General features: G+C 63.0%; 3 protein-coding genes across 10 annotated transcripts; 1 reads left to right on the top strand and 2 right to left on the bottom strand.

The window, feature by feature from the left end:
* Nucleotides 1-2,016: 2,016 nt before the first annotated feature.
* On the bottom strand, nt 2,017-4,419 carry GFER (growth factor, augmenter of liver regeneration). Its single transcript, XM_065924043.1, has 3 exons — nt 4,039-4,419; nt 3,581-3,777; nt 2,017-2,702 (listed from the first exon to the last, which is right to left on the bottom strand). The coding sequence occupies exons 1-3, from the start codon at nt 4,345-4,347 to the stop codon at nt 2,540-2,542; spliced, it is 669 nt and encodes a 222-aa protein (XP_065780115.1). The 5' UTR covers nt 4,348-4,419; the 3' UTR covers nt 2,017-2,539.
* A 114-nt stretch (nt 4,420-4,533) lies between these two features.
* Nucleotides 4,534-9,237, top strand: NOXO1 (NADPH oxidase organizer 1). 8 transcript variants are annotated; one of them, XM_065924037.1, is made up of 10 exons: nt 4,534-5,541; nt 5,621-5,703; nt 6,851-7,180; nt 7,270-7,353; nt 7,521-7,596; nt 7,692-7,872; nt 7,996-8,177; nt 8,273-8,386; nt 8,599-8,700; nt 8,803-9,237. In XM_065924037.1, the coding sequence occupies exons 3-10, from the start codon at nt 7,115-7,117 to the stop codon at nt 9,072-9,074; spliced, it is 1,077 nt and encodes a 358-aa protein (XP_065780109.1). In that variant the 5' UTR covers nt 4,534-5,541; nt 5,621-5,703; nt 6,851-7,114; the 3' UTR covers nt 9,075-9,237. The 8 variants fall into 8 exon arrangements, with proteins under 8 accessions (XP_065780109.1, XP_065780106.1, XP_065780107.1 ...); XM_065924034.1 differs by having other exon boundaries at nt 4,534-5,703; nt 6,851-6,908; nt 7,041-7,180; XM_065924035.1 differs by having other exon boundaries at nt 4,534-5,703; nt 7,041-7,180.
* A 130-nt stretch (nt 9,238-9,367) lies between these two features.
* On the bottom strand, nt 9,368-15,495 carry TBL3 (transducin beta like 3). The gene is made up of 22 exons (XM_065920252.1): nt 15,356-15,495; nt 13,755-13,806; nt 13,548-13,643; nt 13,415-13,462; nt 13,164-13,305; nt 12,994-13,078; nt 12,741-12,911; nt 12,583-12,658; nt 12,405-12,498; nt 12,146-12,327; nt 11,918-12,059; nt 11,763-11,821; nt 11,580-11,683; nt 11,086-11,233; nt 10,770-11,000; nt 10,610-10,680; nt 10,379-10,535; nt 10,236-10,294; nt 9,987-10,090; nt 9,826-9,897; nt 9,583-9,741; nt 9,368-9,503 (listed from the first exon to the last, which is right to left on the bottom strand). The coding sequence occupies exons 1-22, from the start codon at nt 15,433-15,435 to the stop codon at nt 9,385-9,387; spliced, it is 2,451 nt and encodes an 816-aa protein (XP_065776324.1). The 5' UTR covers nt 15,436-15,495; the 3' UTR covers nt 9,368-9,384.
* Nucleotides 15,496-16,312: the final 817 nt, after the last annotated feature.

Raw genomic sequence — 16,312 nt, 5'->3', positions numbered from 1 at the left:
AGCCCCCTCCACACTCCTGGGCCTCCCCAACTGACTTTTGGCAGACAGTTTGGGGCGAAGCATTGGAGATGGGGAGTTTGGCAGAGCGGGTGCCTGGCTCCCTTGAACACCTGCTGGGTTTCTTCCAGAGATCACCCAGCTTGGGGTTGGACAGGGTCCCTTCCTTCATGGTCCTTCCAGGGAGCTGGGCAGGGGCCCAGGTGATGCTTGTTTCTGCCCAGGACATTTGAGGAAAGTCCACATTCCTTGAGCACTGATAGTGTCTGGGGTTCCACCACCCTCTGTGGAGGAGGGGACTCTCTTACCCCCTCTTTCTTCAGATGGTAAATAGCCAGTCTGGGAGTTTCCTGGCTGTCCAGTGGTTAGGACTCGACACTTTCTCTGCCAAGCCTGGGTTTGATCCCTGGTCGGGGAACTAGTAAGATCGCATAAGCTATGCAACGTGACCAAGTTTAAAAAAAACAACAACACTGGTTTAGTTCCTTGATCACAGAAAGTGAAGAGCCGGGATTGAAACCCAGGTCACTACCATGCCAGGACAGATGACGCCAGTTTCTATCCAGGACATTGGGGAAAGGTGTGACCTGGTTGACTGATGCTTTGTATATCCAGTCCCATACCTTTCACCTGTCAGCAACAGTTCAGTCTCATCCATCTTCATTTCCCCTTTTACTTGATTGGTTACATTGGTGCCTAAACCTGCTGCTTCCTTCCACTCCTGAACCCTCTTCCCTCCAGCTGTCACTGCTCCTTTTAGTCCCAGGGGCAATTCAGGCACTGCCATCCTTTTCCCATCCTCCTGACGTCACCCTCTCCTCCTACTTCCTACTTCATGGGCCCTTTCTTATCTCTTTCTCTTGTTCTTCCTGTGACCTTTGAGCTTAGGAGTCCCCGTGTCTGGTCCTGGGGCTCTTCTCCCTGTTCTGTGCTCACTCTCTTGGTCTCCATGCTCACAGCTTGAGCCAGGACTTTCCCTTGAACTTGAGTCCCTCTTGTCTTAGCCTGGAAATCAGAGTCTGCTGCAGAGTTTTATTGGGAGGTGAAACTTTGAGGAAGGCAGAGTTAGGGAAGAAGGGAAGTGAGGCAGGGAAGGGGGTAGAGCCAACATGGAAGGCGTGGTCCTGAGCTGACCACAGCCCCGCTGGCTCCCAGCATGTAGGTCCCCCCGTGCTGGGGGCGTCCATCGGTGTACCGAAGAGCAGTGACTTCTCCACCACTTGCCCCTATTTCTTTGTGTCACCTGGCTCCTCTGGGCAGCCCCTGTGGAAGCCAGCACCCCTGTAGGGCCAGTATGGTGAAGATGCCAAGGAGAGGCTGTGCTAAAGGCTGGCTTTTGCCCAGTTAGGGGCTTAGACACCCTAGGGAGAGGTGACCAGAGCTTTATGATCACAGGGATGGGGCACACTGTTGCTGAGCCATTCCAGCTGGGAGCCAAGCCCTGGGAATGGGTGTGGATGAGAGGATCTGGGAAGGCCCTAAAGCTGGGTCCAGGTCACCCCCAAACCTGCCTTCTGCATCTCATTGACACACTTGGCAACTGCCTTCTTCCAGTGGCTTGGGCCACTCCATAGTCACCCTAGACTCCACCTTCAATCCAGTGATGCCTCCCACCCATCCTGGGGTGAGCTTCCCTCTCAGCTGCTGCGTAGTAGGTGTTGATCCTCCCTACTCTCGGCCACCCCTGACACATTCCAGCTAAAGTCACACCTTGCTGTCCCTCTGCTCCAGATCCTCCATGATGCATGTTTGGTCAGAGCTGGGTGTTAGAACCACTCCTTACTGGGGCCTTGAGGACCTTGTCATTCAATCTCCCCTCCTCTGATCCTTTCTCCCTCGGCTCCAGCAACTCAGCCTCCTGTTCCCAAATATCCTAGCCCACCCTTGCCTTGGAAAAGCCCCCTTCTCCGGGGGAACCAGAACCCAGATAAGGAAGCAGCAGATCACAGAGGGACGCAGGCAGCAGGCCTGTCTACTATTGCAAGTCCCAGCACAAAACACGCTGAAGCCAGGACTTCGGTCACTTCTCCAGCATTTTATTTTGGTCTCGAGTTCCATGGAACCTGTAAGGCCAGAGGCCAGACCGGAGGCGAGCAGCAGAGCTCGGCCCATAGGCCTCTTTCCTGACGTGCAAACAGTGCACAGCCTCCGGGGCTACAGTCACTATCCCCCACTGTCCCTCACTACAAGATGGGGAGACATAGGCCAGACCTGGAGGGGCAAGACGGCAGTACCCAGCCAGGCCTGTGGGGTTCCTGTGTGGAGAAGCAGGCGGCGGGGTGGGTGAGCAGGAGGCCGAATCCTGAAGGGAAGGGACATCCCGGGCTGTCCCTGCCTCCCCCGTCGGCAGCCCTGCGGGCCCCCCGTGAGAAGGCCACCACCGCATCGGACTCCTCCACTTCTCCCCCGAGCCTCAGAGGGAGAGGGTTCCAAGGGCAGGGTCTGGGGACCACCCAACAGAGACACCACAGGCTCTGTGTGTGACGGCACTTTAATAAGCCCCGCCCCTTCTGGCCGGGCCTCCCCAGGCTCTGGCCGCCGGCTAGTCACAGGAGCCGTCCTTCCAGCCGTCGCGCCAGCGCTCGTCCACCAGTGAGCAGTCGAAGTCTGGCTTGCCCAGCTTGCGGTTCACCTCGTTGTGCAGACGGCAGAGCCACTGGGTGAAGCTCACCCGAGTGCGTGTGTCTGGCTGGTCCCTGTATATCCTGCGTGAGGGGGAGCACGTGCAGGAAGGGGCAGGCGGTGCTCCCAGCGTGCCTGCCCCACCATCTCCTGGCCTGCTCAATCCAGGGAGGAGAGCTGGGGTCTAGACCCTGGGGTGCCCTCATGCTCTGAGGAATTCCCAGAAGGGGGCTGACCCTCCAGCCTCAAGGCCCGCGGGACTCTTAGACCTGCTCCAACCAGTATGTAGGGCGCGTGGCAAACCCTGACAAGAGCCCTGGGCAAGACATTAAGACACAAGGTCTCCACTTTACAACCTCATAACTATCAGGAGGCCTCACCCCAGCGTCCCTGGCCCCAGGCAGTGTGTAGAAGGGCGGGGCTGGCATAAAGGCCTACCTGAAAACCAGGTCTACTTCTTTGGCCCTGCCACACCACCTCAGCAAGAGACCTCATAAATAAATGCCCAGGCTCTAAACAGCAAGGGCTGCCCTTTCCCCCACAGCCAGCCCAGAAATGCTTATGGCTGCCAAACAACAGTTCTTGGGTTCCCCAAAAAGGCGGCTCTTGGAAGCAAAAGCAGGTGAGTTCCCAAGGCCTTGAAACTGAAGGCCCTGCTCCAGAAGTTAGGCACACGTCCCCAGAAACCTGCCAGAGGCTCCATCAGTGCTAAGCAAGGGATCTCATGAGAGTAGCCCACCCTGGGAGTGAGCTCCGTGGCTGCAAAAAGCAGCAGCCCCTAGAAGCAGCCCCAGGCCTGGCCTTTGAGGAGAAAGGCAATGGCTCTGGAATCCCTCCGCTGTTGCTGGTCCCTGCTCTCGGCAACCCGCTGCCACCTCGGCCTCTACTTCTCTAGGCTCCCCTTAATGACATCTGCCAGGGGCCCCAGACCCAGGCCGCACACCCTGCAGACACGACTCACCTTTTCCTTATGTCTTCGGCACACTCTTCACATGGGTAAAACTTGGAAAATAAATGTATGAACTGAGCCATATCCTGCTGCTGCTCTGGGGTGGGCAGGTCGGGGTAGTAGGCAGCCAGGGTGTGGAGGACAGCCCAGCTGTGGCGGCCCAGTTCTTCGCGATCCTGAGGGCAATCCTCCCTAAATTTGCTGTCCCGCTGTGGAAGGAGGCCGATCAAGGATCAGTTCGGTTTTCCCCGACCAGAAACCTACAAAACACCCCTTTTTTTCGCCCCAGCCGGAGACCCATTGACCGGAGACAGAAGTCCTGGGGCCGATCCAGCCCACACGTGGCCAAGAGCCGCAAGGCCGGGCCTACCTTGGGGGCACGGTTAGGAAGCGCCGACCCCCGGGGAGGGGACGGGCAGCCTGTCCAGGGTGCCCGAGGACAAGTTGTGGGGGCCCCCCTGCGCTTGCACCTTCTGCTGCGTGCGCATCCACGACTTGAAGTCCAGGCAGGCCCGGCAGGGCCGCCGCGGGGAGGCGAGCTCCGAGGCCGGAGGGTCGGACGCCGGTCCCGCGGATGGCGCCCGGGCCGCAGCAGCGGCTTCTCTCCGCCCCGCGCCGCGGCCGCGCGCGTCCGTCACCAGGTCGTCCGTCACCTCGGAGCGCGCGCCGCCGGGCAGGAAAGAGAAGAGGCTCCCGGCGCCGAAACGGCTGCGCTCGCTGGGCGCCGCCATGCCGCCCGCGCAGGGCCTGCCGGGCCAGCGCGGCCTCCACACCGGCATCCAGGTCGGCCTCCAGGCCAGCGCGCGCGCCGCCGCCAGGGCGCGGCCGCAGGAGCCGGGCACGCGCGCCGCGGGCGCGGAGCTGGGCCCGGGGGCGGGGCCCGGCGCGGGGGCGGGGCTGGCGGCCGGGGTCCGCGCCCCGGGAGATGCAGGAGTGCGGGAGGGGGACGTGCCGGAGGCCCAAGTCGCGGTTTGCTCGGCGCCCGAGCCCCGAGTCCTAGCCTCGCCCTTGGGCCTCGTTCCACGTCCCGGGCCAGTCTTGTGTCGGCCGTGGCGGTGCTCCTGCTTCCTCCAGTAGAAGACCAGCTTGCTGTGGACGACGCGCCGTGGGCGCGACGCGGCCTCGGGCTGTGGCCTCTTGGACCTCCTTGTTGCGGCCCGCGACGCCCCCATCTCTCCGCTCCGATCGTCTCGCGTGCCTGCGGCTTGGTTCTGTGCCCTCCGCTGGGGGCGCGCCCGGGGCCGGGTGCTTGGCGCCTGGGCAATGCGGGGCGGGGCTGTGAGCGCACAACAGGGCGGTGCGGCTGGGGTTCGGGGAGTCAGCCAAGGCGACCGGCGCCATGGCAACGGGCGCCCGCCTAGGCTGGGAGGGTCGTGCCTGCAAAGGAGGAGGTGCGTCTCTGGACTCCGGGGAGCACTGAGCAGCCCCTCTCCTCTCTGCTCAGTCCCACAGCCTATCTGAAGGGGTTAAACCCAGGTGGGGCGTGGCCTCAGGGATACCACTGCTTCCAAATGTATTAATTCCATATGTATATTAACATGTACATTAATTCATTCTGCAAATACCTGCGTAGTGCCTAATGTGTCCTTAGCACTGCTCTAGGCTCTGGACAGGGCAAGGAGCAAGATTCGTTCCTCCTTGACCTCCTCAGCCCATAGTCTAGTGGTCAAAATGGAAAAAACAAGAGTCACACTAAGTGTTTAGGTACAAGCTGTGATGGAGGCTCTGAACAGGGTGGGTTAAATCTAGGAGGCCTCCTTGAGGAGTTGACCTTTAGGCAGACAGGCCTGAAGAATGAGAAATCAGCGGAGGAGGGTAGTCAGAGCCAATGTAGGAGGGAGGAGGAGCTTGATTTCCTGCAAGGGCAGAAAGGCTAATGTGGGACAGGACCTGGGAAGGGTGGTGTGAGCAGAGGTCCTGAGGTGGCCAAGGGCCCACTGAGGACACCATCGACTGACCCAGGAGCTGGGGATGTATGCTGAGGACCCTGGGATGGTGCTGGGAAGTTTGGGGCAGGGTATCCTGCCCTGATCCCATTTTGGTTTTGCAAAGTTTCCTCTGGAGAGTGGATTTCATGGCAGCAAGTGAGGACCACAGGCTTTGGGGGGGAGCACGGAGCTGTTGTAGTGGTCCAGGTGAGAGGTGAGGGAGGGGGTGGTGGAGAGGATCTCCCTTGCTGGGAGTGGGGAACACGGGGCTGTCAGCAGTGTAGGGAGGGGCTGCAGCATCCTTCTAGGTCCCTGGCTGTGAGCCGACTGGCCCTTCTCCAACTTCACTGTTTTCCAAGGGAGCTGGAGCCGTCCCACTCTGTACCCTACCGGGCCAGCGGCCCCCACTGAGATTGGCAAGAGTGTGGCAGCCGGACAGAAGGCACTTTGCAAAAATCAGGCCTGCGTCCACAGGTGTTCATTGCCTGGGCCAATGAGGTTTGAAGGCTTCAGAGCACGCCTCTGACTGGACAGATGCACAAAGGCCTTTTGTCAGGCCCAGGTGGCTTCCTGACCCCTCCCTCATGGAGGGCTTGGGTGGAGGGGCTGGGACTGAGGCCCTCCTGCCAGAGTGGGACTGAGGGAGGAGGGGAAGGGCCATCAGAGTGCCGCCAGGCTAGCTGCCCCTCCCGGCTCTCTGAGCTGTGGGCGGGGGAAGGAAGAACCCCCGTGCGCCAGGTTTGGATGGGCTCTATTCTGCCCTATAAGGCTGTGGTTCCGAGATGTGGGCCCCTGGGCACAACATCTGTCTGGGGATTCTAGGGGCCTTCCCTTCACCACCCCAGCTTGTGGGGGGAGGGTCACTCCAGACCTCAGAGGCTGTGTCTGCAGCATACTGTGATAAAACCATGAATTCAGAGGTGATTCTCAGAACAGTCTTAGCCATTCCCAATTCCACCTCGCCATTCCCAATGCCAGTGACTAGAGATGGACCCTCTTCATCCTGCTGCAAGCCCCTCCACCACAGTGGGACCTGTGGGGTGAGCCTGTGAGGTCTGCCTCTCCCCAGCAGATGGGAGAAACCCTGACAGTATCTGTTTAACACAGATTTCCTCCTCTGCCATTTGGGGACATTAAGAGACCTTTCTTCCAATGTGAGGATTAAGCCAAACAAAGCACTTAGAGCCTTTAACACTTTCCTGGTGATGACTGCAGTCAGCTCAGGGACAGAGCCAGGGGCACACCAGGCCACTGGGCAGCTCTGCCCAGCCTGGGCACTAGCCCAGGGCATGGCGAGCCGGGAGGGGTGGCCTGGCGGCTCTCTAATGGCCCTTCCTTCTCCTCCTCCCCTCAGGCTCACACTCTGGTAGGAGGGCCTCCACCCTGGAAGCCCTGTACCCCTGCCTCCCCAGGTGAGGGGCGTGGTGTCCAGGAAGTGGGGAAAGCCCCAGTCAAGGGCAGGGGAGTGCAGCCAGGGCTGGGGTGCTGCTGGGGAATTCCAGCCTTCCGGGTGCCCAAGACCTCCCCTCCTCCCCACATGGTAGGGCGGTAGTGGGACCCAGGGTCACACCCAGCAGACTCCACAAGCCCGTCACAGACATCTAGGGAGGTCACCAGGATGGTGGGAGCCCGGCACCCGGTGTGTGTGAGCGGGTCAGCTATGGTGCAGACAGAGAGGCTCCAGGTAGGAGTGCATGGGACCCCTGCCAGCCCCAGAGGAGGTGGGGGAGCTCCTGGCCCAGTGCCTCCAAGATGCCCCTGACCTTCCCCCAGCAGATGTTCGCCTTCTCTGTGTGCTGGTCGGATGACAGCGACAGCTTCATACGCAGAAGCTGGGAGGACTTCAGGAGACTCCACGTGAGTGAGCCTGGTCACCCGACTTCCCCCAGCAGCCTGACCCACCTGAGACCACCCCCGGCCTGCCCTTGTGCCCACTCGGGTTTTCAGCCAAGGGACCCCTGCCTGCTGTCCCAGGGGAACCTAATGGGCCCTCGGAGACCGATGATGCCTCTTCTCACTCTCAGAAAACCCTCAAGGAGACCTTCCCAGTGGAGGCGGGCCTACTGCGGAGATCTGACCGCGTTCTCCCCAAGCTGCCAGGTCAGGCCAGCAGGGATCCCAGGAGGGCAGGGGCAGCAGCGGTGGGATGTGAGGGGCCGGGCGGGGCTCCCACAGCCGCCCCGTCCTACCCACAGCCGACACACCCTGGCTGGTGCGCCGAGGCCGCACCAGCCGAGGCCTGGCCCGCCTGCAGCTGCTGGAGGCCTATTTGAGGGCGCTGCTGGCGGCAGGGGAGCGTGTGTCCCGCAGCCCGGTGCTTACTGGCTTCCTTGCGCCACAACCTGCAGACTTGGAGCCTATGCTGCCACCTGACAGGTGCCTGCCCCGAGGATGGGGGAGGTGTGGTGGGGAAGGGCCCACAAGCAGGGAGACTTGGAGGCCGGACGGGTGTGTGGCAGACACTTGACACCTCTCCCCTGCACCCTGGGCCCTCACCAGCCTGGTGATCCTGCCCACCCTGCAAGAACCCCCGCCAGGCCCCTCAGGCAGCCCTGCCATCCGCACCCTGGAGGCCCAGAGCCTGCGCTGCCTGCAGCCCTTCAGCACCCAGGACACGCGGGGCCAGCCCTTCCACACTCAGGCCCAGGAGGCCCTGGATGTGCTGCTACGACACCCCTCAGGTGGGCTGGGCAGTAGGAAGGACATGCTGTCCTGCCCCTGGGATCCCAGCGGGCTGCAGAACTGAAGCCCCTGCCCGTCCCCTTCTTGGGCACAGGCTGGTGGCTGGTGGCGAACGAGGACCAGCAGACGGCGTGGTTTCCTGCTCCCTACTTGGAGGAGGCGGCCCCACACCAAGGACAGGGTGGGGGACAGCCCCTGGGGATAAGCGGTGAGAATGACCCTCCTCCCCACACCCCTGCTTTCACAAGGCAGCGTCCAGCACGAGCTGGGGAGGGAGGCCCTGCCAGCGTGTGCTTGGTCTCAGAGCAAGCCAGAGCCCGCTGGGCTTTAGAAGCGGTCTCTGGTATTAAGAGAAATGCATAGGGGTGCCCCGAGGGGGTGACTCAGCAGGGGTGGTGACCATCCAGCGTCTACCCCCAGGACCCCAGTTCTGTGCTGTCCGCGCCTATGAGAGCAGCCGGGCTGATGAGCTGTCTGTGCCCGCAGGGGCACGTGTGCGTGTGCTGGAAGCCTCTGACCGAGGTTGGTGGCTGTGCAGGTGTGTGGGCTGGGGCTCCGGCAGCTGGTCTGGTGGCAGGGCGGGGGGGACAGGGCCCAGAGCCAACCAAACCCTGTGTCCCACAGGTTCCGAGGCCGCACCGGTCTTCTCCCAGCTGCGACGCTGCAGCGTGATGGGCTGGGTACCCTCCTCAGTGGGCCGTGGCTCCACCACGGGGCTGGCACTGCGGAGGGTGGGGAGGGAGGGCAAGGCCCACGGCTCCCCCAGGTTCCCCCAGGCCGCGATGTTTCCGCCTCCTGTGCCTACCCGGCCGCCTCTGAGCACCATTCAAAGCCGCTGCTTCACCATCACCCATAAGGCACTGGAGCGGGAGCCGGGGCGGCAGGGAGCCCTCTGAGAGAGCGGTCCATCGTGGAGGGCGGTGCTGTGCACCCCAGGGACCACCCCAGGCTCCAGAGCCCAGGGATGACCGCTGGCAGCCGCCTCAGCCTCAGGGCCGTCGGAGGAGCAGTGGAGGTGGGGCTTGCTGGGCCGTGCGCCCCCGGTGTGCCCTGAGTAAAGCTCTCCTGACTGACCGCGCCGTGTCTGTGCTAAGGGAGGGGGCTGACTAGTGGGCCCACCCTCAGGCTGGCCAGCTGTGGCCCAGGACCAGGGGGTGAAATGAAGTCAAGGCGGACACAGGGAGCCGAGATAGTGAAGTCCGTGTTTCAGAGGGCCGTGGGGGCCGTAGTGGCCATGGGGAGAGTGGGCAACTTCATGTTGTGCCACAGGAAGTCCAGGAAGGTGGCTGCCTGCAGCATCCGGCTGAGCCGCTGGAAGTGCCGCTCTAGGGGAGGAACACGGGCTGTCAGGGGTGGCTGAGTGTGGCCGACAGCCCTGCCTGCTCCCAGGGCCGACCCACTCACCGGTGTAGGGCAGCAGGCCCTCCAGTGAGGCCCGCACACCGTCGTAGGCCAGCAGATTGTCCGGGGCCTCGTGCCGCAGGAGCACGCCCAGCACGGCCTGGGCCTCGTGGCAATGCCGCGAGTTGGTGTTCCACGTGACGCAGAAGCGCAGCAAAGCCTCTGTGGGCGACGGGCACAGTCACACCTGCCCCTGGGGCCCCAGCCTTACACGGCCCCATCCAGCCCGACCTGCCCACTCCAGACCTTTCTGGTCGCGCCGCAATCGGAGCACCGTGGTCTCCAGCTTCTTGCAGGACTCGGGGTCCCTTCGGATGGCTGCGGGGGAAGGGGAGGTTAAGCCCTGGGGAATGGGCAGCACAGACCCCGAGAGACCCCCACCCCGTGCGGCCCGAGGTAGCAATGACCCTGGATGACGGTCAGCACGGTGTGGGGCCGGTCCAGGGAGATGGCCAGGCCCAGCGCCCGCAGGTACCGCTTCTCGTGGAGCAGGTTGTCGAGCTCTTGCTGCCTGGAGGGCAAAGAGGGGACAGGGCACAGGGCTCCTGGGGGACACAGCCACGCCTGACCCCGCCAGGGGCGAGCGGGGTGGCTGCTCCGGAGAGGAGGGACCAGCGCGCCGACTCCAAGCTGGGGGGCAGGGAGACCCCACTCACTTGACCACCTGTTCCTCTTTCTTGGCCTGCTCCTCGGCCTGCTCCGCCTCGGTCATGTCCTGGGGTCAGAGCGGGGTCACACTGGGCTCAGACTGGCCCCCATGCTGCCCTGCCCACTGCGATGCCCTCCCTGGCCCACACACCTTCCAGAGGATGACACAGGAGTCGCTGGCACCAGTGAGGGCGCGGTCGTCCAGCCGGCTGCAGTGCAGCCCCCAGACCTTGTCCTCGTGGGCATCCAGCGTCCGCACGCACTCATTGTTCTTAATGGTCCAGAGCTTCAGGAGCCCGTCAGAGCCACTGGGGTGGGGATGGGGAGGGGTTCAGCCTGGGGCCTGCCCAGCACACCCCGGGCCTGCCCAACCCCCACTCACCTGGACAACAGCTGCGTGCCGCGGCTTACGAAGGCCACCTTCAGCACAGAGGCGTCATGCCCCTCGAAAGTCTGTGGGCAGGGTGGGGGTGGGGTGAGGCGTGGGGTGGGGGGCCGGGTCTGGGGTGGGGGGTGCCAGGCCTGGGCCAGGGGCAGTTCACCTTGAGGCAGCTGAAGTCCTGCAGGGCCCAGAGTTTGACGGTGCCGTCGGCTGAGGCCGTGGCCAACACCTGGTCCATGGGCGAGAACTGGACACACCAGAGGCCGCGCCGGTGGCCTGAGAAGACGCCCAGCAGCTGGCACTGTGGCAGGGCCCAGAGTTTGGCCGTGCGGTCCTGTGAGCCTGTGGCCAGCAGCTTGTCATTGGGGGCGACGGCCACACTGTTGATGTCCTGGTGGCGAAAGCAGGCAGCCACTCAGACCCCCGTCCTGGTGAGGGCCTGGCCATGACCCCACCCGGGCGCTGTGTGCAGTCACCTTGTCGTGGCAGCGCTGCGTGGCCTGGGCCTGCAGGAGGACCAGGCCGCCCTCGGGGCCGGTGCCCTTGGACAGCAGGGCTTCAGGGAGGGGCCAGAACTTCACAGTGCAGTCCTGGCTGCCCGTCACCAGGAAGGTCTCCTTCAGCCTGTGGCCGGATTCAGGGGAGGGGAGACACCTGCTGAGCCCTGGCCAGCCCTGCTGGCAGAGCCCCACAGCTCAGGCCTCGGGCCAGCCCGGAAAGCCTGCCCCACGACCAGAACTGCTGCGTGCCCCCCACCCTGGCCACCCCTGGTGACTCAGTCCAACAATGGGAGCCCTGCCCCGGCCATCACTCAGTGTCCTTGTACCCACTGGTCAAGGCTACTTCTAGGGAGCCGCAGCCCCTTGGGGTGCCCTGCCCTGGCCTCTGTTCTGCACCCCTGGGCTGGAGACTCGGAGAGCAAGGCGAGAGCTGCCTCTGCTTCTGCGACACCCCCGGCCCTGACCACTACCTGGAGCAACAGATGGTGCCCACGCTGTGTGTGTGCCCAGAGCCCTGAGCCACACAAGCCACCTCGCCGGCCTTGTTCATCCTCCAGAGGCGGATGCTCTGATCCTGGGGATGCAAAGGGTGAGGGGAGGCTGGGCGGGGCTTCCCCACCAGTCCCTGCCCCCCAGCTTCTGTGGTGCCTCACCTTGGCACAGCTAGCAAAGAGCCGCCCCTTCCGGAACACGTCTAGGGCCAGGACGATGTCTGGAAGAAAGTGGAGTGGCCGTGGCTAGAGGTCAGCTGAGGCCAGGCTGGGCACTCCATCCTGGTGAGGGCCCGGGGCCTGGTTGGTGCCCTCACCTGTGTGGCCGTGGAGAATCTGGCAGGCTGAGGTCTGCAGATCAAACACCTTCAGGCAGGGGCTGTTAGAGGCCACGACAACGTGGGAATCTTCGGGCCCGAGGAACCGGACATCTAGCACCTCCTCGCTGTAGCCGGCGAACTGTGGGGCGGGAGGGACACGGGGCGGGCTGGGTGAGCAGGGGGCTGGCGCCCGGGCCGGGGGCTGAGCAGGGGCAGTGCGCGCACCTGTTTCCGCAGCCTTAGGGAGCGAGCATCGTAGAGCAGCAGGTTGTGGTCGGCAGTGACGCTGAGGAGCAGGCTGGCAGCGCGGGACAGGGTGCAGTGGGTCAGCTCTCGCCCGGGGCCCGGCAGCCGCTGCTGTGTGTGGACACACCGCCCAGAGGCCACCTCCCACACGCGCAATGTGCCTGGGCAGAGACAAGGCCGCTGGCACGCTGCGTCCGCCGGCCCCCGCCCCCCTCCCGCCCAGCCCCGGCCCACACACCTTGGTCACCGGCCGTCAGGAAGTGCAGGCCTGCAGACTTCACACCCAGCTCTGGTGCCGGCTCCTCTGGCAGCAGCACGGCGGCCTCCACGCTCTGAGGACAATCAGGTCAGGGGTGGAGCCCCCAGCCCCGCTGCCCCTCCCCTCCCACTGCCCTCACTGGCCCTGGCGCCCCCACCTCAAACACCGGCACAGTCCTTGTGGCCTGGAGGCTCCGCAGGTCCCAGACGACGCAGATCTTGTCCCGGCCCGAGCTGGGGGGACACCCGCCTCAGTGCCCGGGCTGTGGCTGTGGGCCTCCCTTCCCTGCCAAGGCCGGGGGGGCTGGGCTCTGACCTGAGCATGGTGTGGCCGTCGGCGCTAAAGGTCAGAGACGTGACGGCGCTGTAGTGGGCAGTCAGCACAGCCAGGCACGACCGCTCCTGCAGCGACCACACGCGGACACTGGTGTCTGCGGCCGAGGAGAAGAGCAGCAGGCGAGCGGGGTCCGGGTGGAAGGCCACCAGGCTGCAGGCAGGCAGGCGGGACTGTGAGCTGCGCCACCCTGGCTGTGACGCCCCCTGCCCCGCCCCCCGCTGCCCCGACTCACTGCACGACACCCGGCGAGCCCCGAAAGTGGTGCGTCCCATAGTATCGCACGACGTCCCAGACGCGCACGGCCCCGTCACAGCCGCCTGTGGGAGTGGATCTGAGGTGGGGGCACTGTGGGCCCAAAGATCCCCGCCTGGCTCGCCGCCCCCAACCCAGCCGAGGTCCTACCTGTGGCTAGCAGTGTGGAGGTGGGGTCGAATGCCATGGTGGCCACAGGGGCCGTGTGTATTGCCTTCCACAGGCGGGTGACGCTGCCCTCTTGCCAGGCCCACTGAGCCAGCAGCAGGGCCCGGCTGGCTGTCACCAACACCTAGGGGAGGACGCAGTTCAGCTGGGGCATGGGTGTGTGTGTGCCATCTGCACCCACTCAGTCTGGGCGGGAGGTACCGGAGCCCGCCTCCTGTCCTGACCCCACACACCTTGTCATCGGGGCTGAGGTCAAAGGCAGTGATGTCCTCCTGGTCCTCCTGGGGCAAGAGTGAGTGTGCAGGGTGCTGTGAGAACAGGCTGCCGTCCACACCGGCACCTCGCCCTGACCCTCCCCGCCCTCACCTGCTCCAGGCTCTGCAGCACGGCCCCCGAGGCCACGTCCAAGATGTTGACTCTGGTGCCACAGACACAGAAGAGGTGCTGTCCAGTCTGGTCCAGCTGGGGACAAAGTGGTCTCAGCCAAGGGAACACCCTGCAGCCCCAGGCTGCCTCATCACCCTGCCGACCCTCCCCCTGATCCGCCCCACCTCCCCCCTCCGGGGCCAGTACCTGCACCTTCCCACCCTTGTAGAAAGGCTCAATCTTGCGCTCGACAGCATAGCTGGAGGAGAGACAGGGCAAGAGAGTGAACCACCACCCTGTGGTCCCCGGTGCCCAGCCCTTTGCTAGGTGCTCTCCCGGAGGTCAACCCAATAGGACCCTGCCCTTGAGGAGCTTCTGGGAGGGCAGGGATTCTGGGGTGCGTGTGTGCATACGCATGGTGGGGTGATGAGTTCATCTGTTACCTTCTTTACCCCTCTCAGCCATATTGGGATGTGGGTGTTAGTACCCCCTTGTTACAGAAGATTTGGGACCCTGAGTGGGTCAGTGATCCACACGGGCCCAGGGAAGCAAAGGCAGTCCAAATCTTCCCACAGACTCCCAGGTGCCCAGGAAGCCAGGCCTTGGGTGCCCTCTGCTGGCCATGGGAGGCCAGGTAACATCCTGGTTGGTTGGCAACCAACCCAGAGCAACATCCTCTTCAACATCCTTATCCTAGAGGTCCAACTCCAGCCTGCCCCTCCACAACCCTAGTTCCTTCCTCCACCCCACACTCCAGGCAGATTATCCTCACCCCTCCCTCTTGGCTACTTCCTTGCTGGTTCAGGCCATGGCACTCTCCTCTCTGGGGAGCTGTTACAGCCTCTTCACCATGTACCGACCACTCTCTCAAAGCTTGCTCCCAGAGAGGCGTTTTAGAACACAACTTTTGTTTGTGTTGTCCCCTGCCTTGAAACCCTCTCCTCTCCTTACATGTTCCCAAGAACCTGCCGTGAGGGGTCTGCTGATCCTTGTGTTCACACAGACTGTTCCCTATTCCCAGTCTGGGCCTCTCTGAATTTCCAAGGTGCCTGGCTAACTCCACTAAAAGAAGCCTGACTGCCAAGAGGAGGCTGGAGGCCCCCTGAGCCTGCTCCACCATTCAACAGAGGTAGTCTTGGCATCAGGGCTTTCACTTGCTAGTGCTTGTCGCAGCCACTGCTGGAAATGATCTGCTTGGTAGGTTTACCCAAACTCTGCTCCTACGCGTTAGGCTGAGTCTGTCTGGACCCGGGAAGTGAGCACTTAAGACATTGAACATAAATTTGGGGATTGCATAAGCCCGGGTATTCAGGGCCTCCTGGCCACGGAGGTCTAGCTCATCTCCTGACCTCTTCCCAGTCCTTGGAGAAGAGAGACAGCATGTGAAAGCTCCCCAGGCCGCCTGCCCCAAAGGTGGCTCTTCTGCCGTCGTCTGGGCGGTGGGGACTCCCACCGTTCAGGACCGGCCTTGACCCTTCTTCTCGCTTTGGGATCTCTAATCCCCGCCCCCGACCGAGCCTGCTTCAACATTAGGTCGCGGAAGCTAGCTGCACCCGACCAGGCTTCAGGGCCTGCCCTCCGAGAGCTGAGCGCTGTCAGTGCCTGCTCTGCCACCTGATGCCGCAGCCGCGACGCCGCCGCCCGCCTGTTAGGACCCAGCCCCGTTATTACCTCATCCCTTCCAAACCGATGCGTGTGGGACCCACGCCGGCGCCTTCGCTACTCCGGCTGCGAACCCGGCTACCTCCCTCGGCGGCGACCCAAGCCCCAGCGGCGGGTTCACCCCCAGTCCCAGCGCCCCAGCTTACTTGGACTTGAAGCGGCCCACTCCGGCCGCCACCTCAGCCATGTGGCCGGTGCCACCGCGTGAGGGAGACCCGGGAGCCATTCCGCACCTTGGGCTCGCAGAGATGGCGTCACCGACCACTACTACTGTTACGTCATCGGCGCTGCGACCTCGGCGACATCTTTGCTGTGGGCAGTAGCGCGGCGTCAGGAAGCGGAAGATGGCAGAGGCGTTTCCGGCCTGGAGGGTGGGGCGTAGAGTAACGTGGGAGCGGCGGGGGAGGGAGGCGTAGACTGGTCCGTGCTGGAGTCGCCAGTCACCTGTCTTTTAAGTGGAAATTTGAAAAGGTATTCATAGGAACTGGTTATTGAAGTAATCCCAAGACTCCTGCCCCCTTGGCATTCTGGGGTTTGGGTTAAGCGCGGTGGGTTAGCAGAGCCCTGAACCAGGCTCCGCCTTAGCGTATGGTATGAGAAATAGCGCAGGTAAACTACTTCAGTTCAGTCGCTCTGTCGTGTCCGTCTCTTTGCGACCCCATGGACTCCTTCCCTGTCCATCACCAACTCACGGAGTTTGCTCAGACTCATGTACATCGGGTCGGTGATGCCATGCAACCATCTCATCCTCTGTCGTCTTCTTCTCCTGGTAGTAAATCGGGCGATTTCGGGGCCGTTCAAATATTGATTGAGCACATTCTCTGTTCTAGGCACTTGGGAGACACCAGAGAAGGCTGGCTAGTGAGGCCGGGGCTGGGCAGAGGAAGGGCCCGGAATAATCTTGTTAAGTGGTTAGTGATCTGGAAAGAATGTAGCAGGGTTAGGATGGAGTGGAGTGCAGGTGGCACAACTTTAAACTGGGTGACGGAGGAGGCTTCCTTGTAAAGGTGAACTGTGAGCAAAGCCCGAGGTTGGTGAAGCAAGGAGCCCTCTGATTATCTGGGGGACCAATGCTTCAGACTTAGGAACAGCCAGTGCAGAAG

This window comes from Muntiacus reevesi, chromosome 2 (assembly GCF_963930625.1).
Source record: "Muntiacus reevesi chromosome 2, mMunRee1.1, whole genome shotgun sequence".
Classification (NCBI taxonomy): domain Eukaryota; kingdom Metazoa; phylum Chordata; class Mammalia; order Artiodactyla; family Cervidae; genus Muntiacus; species Muntiacus reevesi.
The sequence above is the reverse complement of the archived record's forward strand: the minus strand, read 5'-3'. Positions and strand labels throughout refer to the sequence as shown.

Excerpts from the sequence above, each read along its gene's own strand:
- TBL3 (XM_065920252.1), bottom strand. The coding sequence starts at position 15,435 with ATGGCTCCCGGGTCTCCCTCACGCGGTGGCACCGGCCACATGGCTGAG. Across the intron at positions 13,306-13,414 it reads ACCTCAGCCCCGATGACAAG|GTGTTGGTGACAGCCAGCCG; the intron begins GTGTGTGGGGTC and ends GTCCTCCCCTAG. Across the intron at positions 11,234-11,579 it reads GGCACCATCTGTTGCTCCAG|GCTGAAGGAGACCTTCCTGG; the intron begins GTAGTGGTCAGG and ends ATCCGGCCACAG.
- NOXO1 (XM_065924037.1), top strand. The coding sequence starts at position 7,115 with ATGGTGGGAGCCCGGCACCCGGTGTGTGTGAGCGGGTCAGCTATGGTG. Across the intron at positions 7,873-7,995 it reads CCTATGCTGCCACCTGACAG|CCTGGTGATCCTGCCCACCC; the intron begins GTGCCTGCCCCG and ends GGCCCTCACCAG. Across the intron at positions 8,387-8,598 it reads ACAGCCCCTGGGGATAAGCG|GACCCCAGTTCTGTGCTGTC; the intron begins GTGAGAATGACC and ends GTCTACCCCCAG.
- GFER (XM_065924043.1), bottom strand. The coding sequence starts at position 4,347 with ATGCCGGTGTGGAGGCCGCGCTGGCCCGGCAGGCCCTGCGCGGGCGGC. Across the intron at positions 3,778-4,038 it reads GGATGCGCACGCAGCAGAAG|CGGGACAGCAAATTTAGGGA; the intron begins GTGCAAGCGCAG and ends CTCCTTCCACAG. Across the intron at positions 2,703-3,580 it reads GCCGAAGACATAAGGAAAAG|GATATACAGGGACCAGCCAG; the intron begins GTGAGTCGTGTC and ends CCCCTCACGCAG.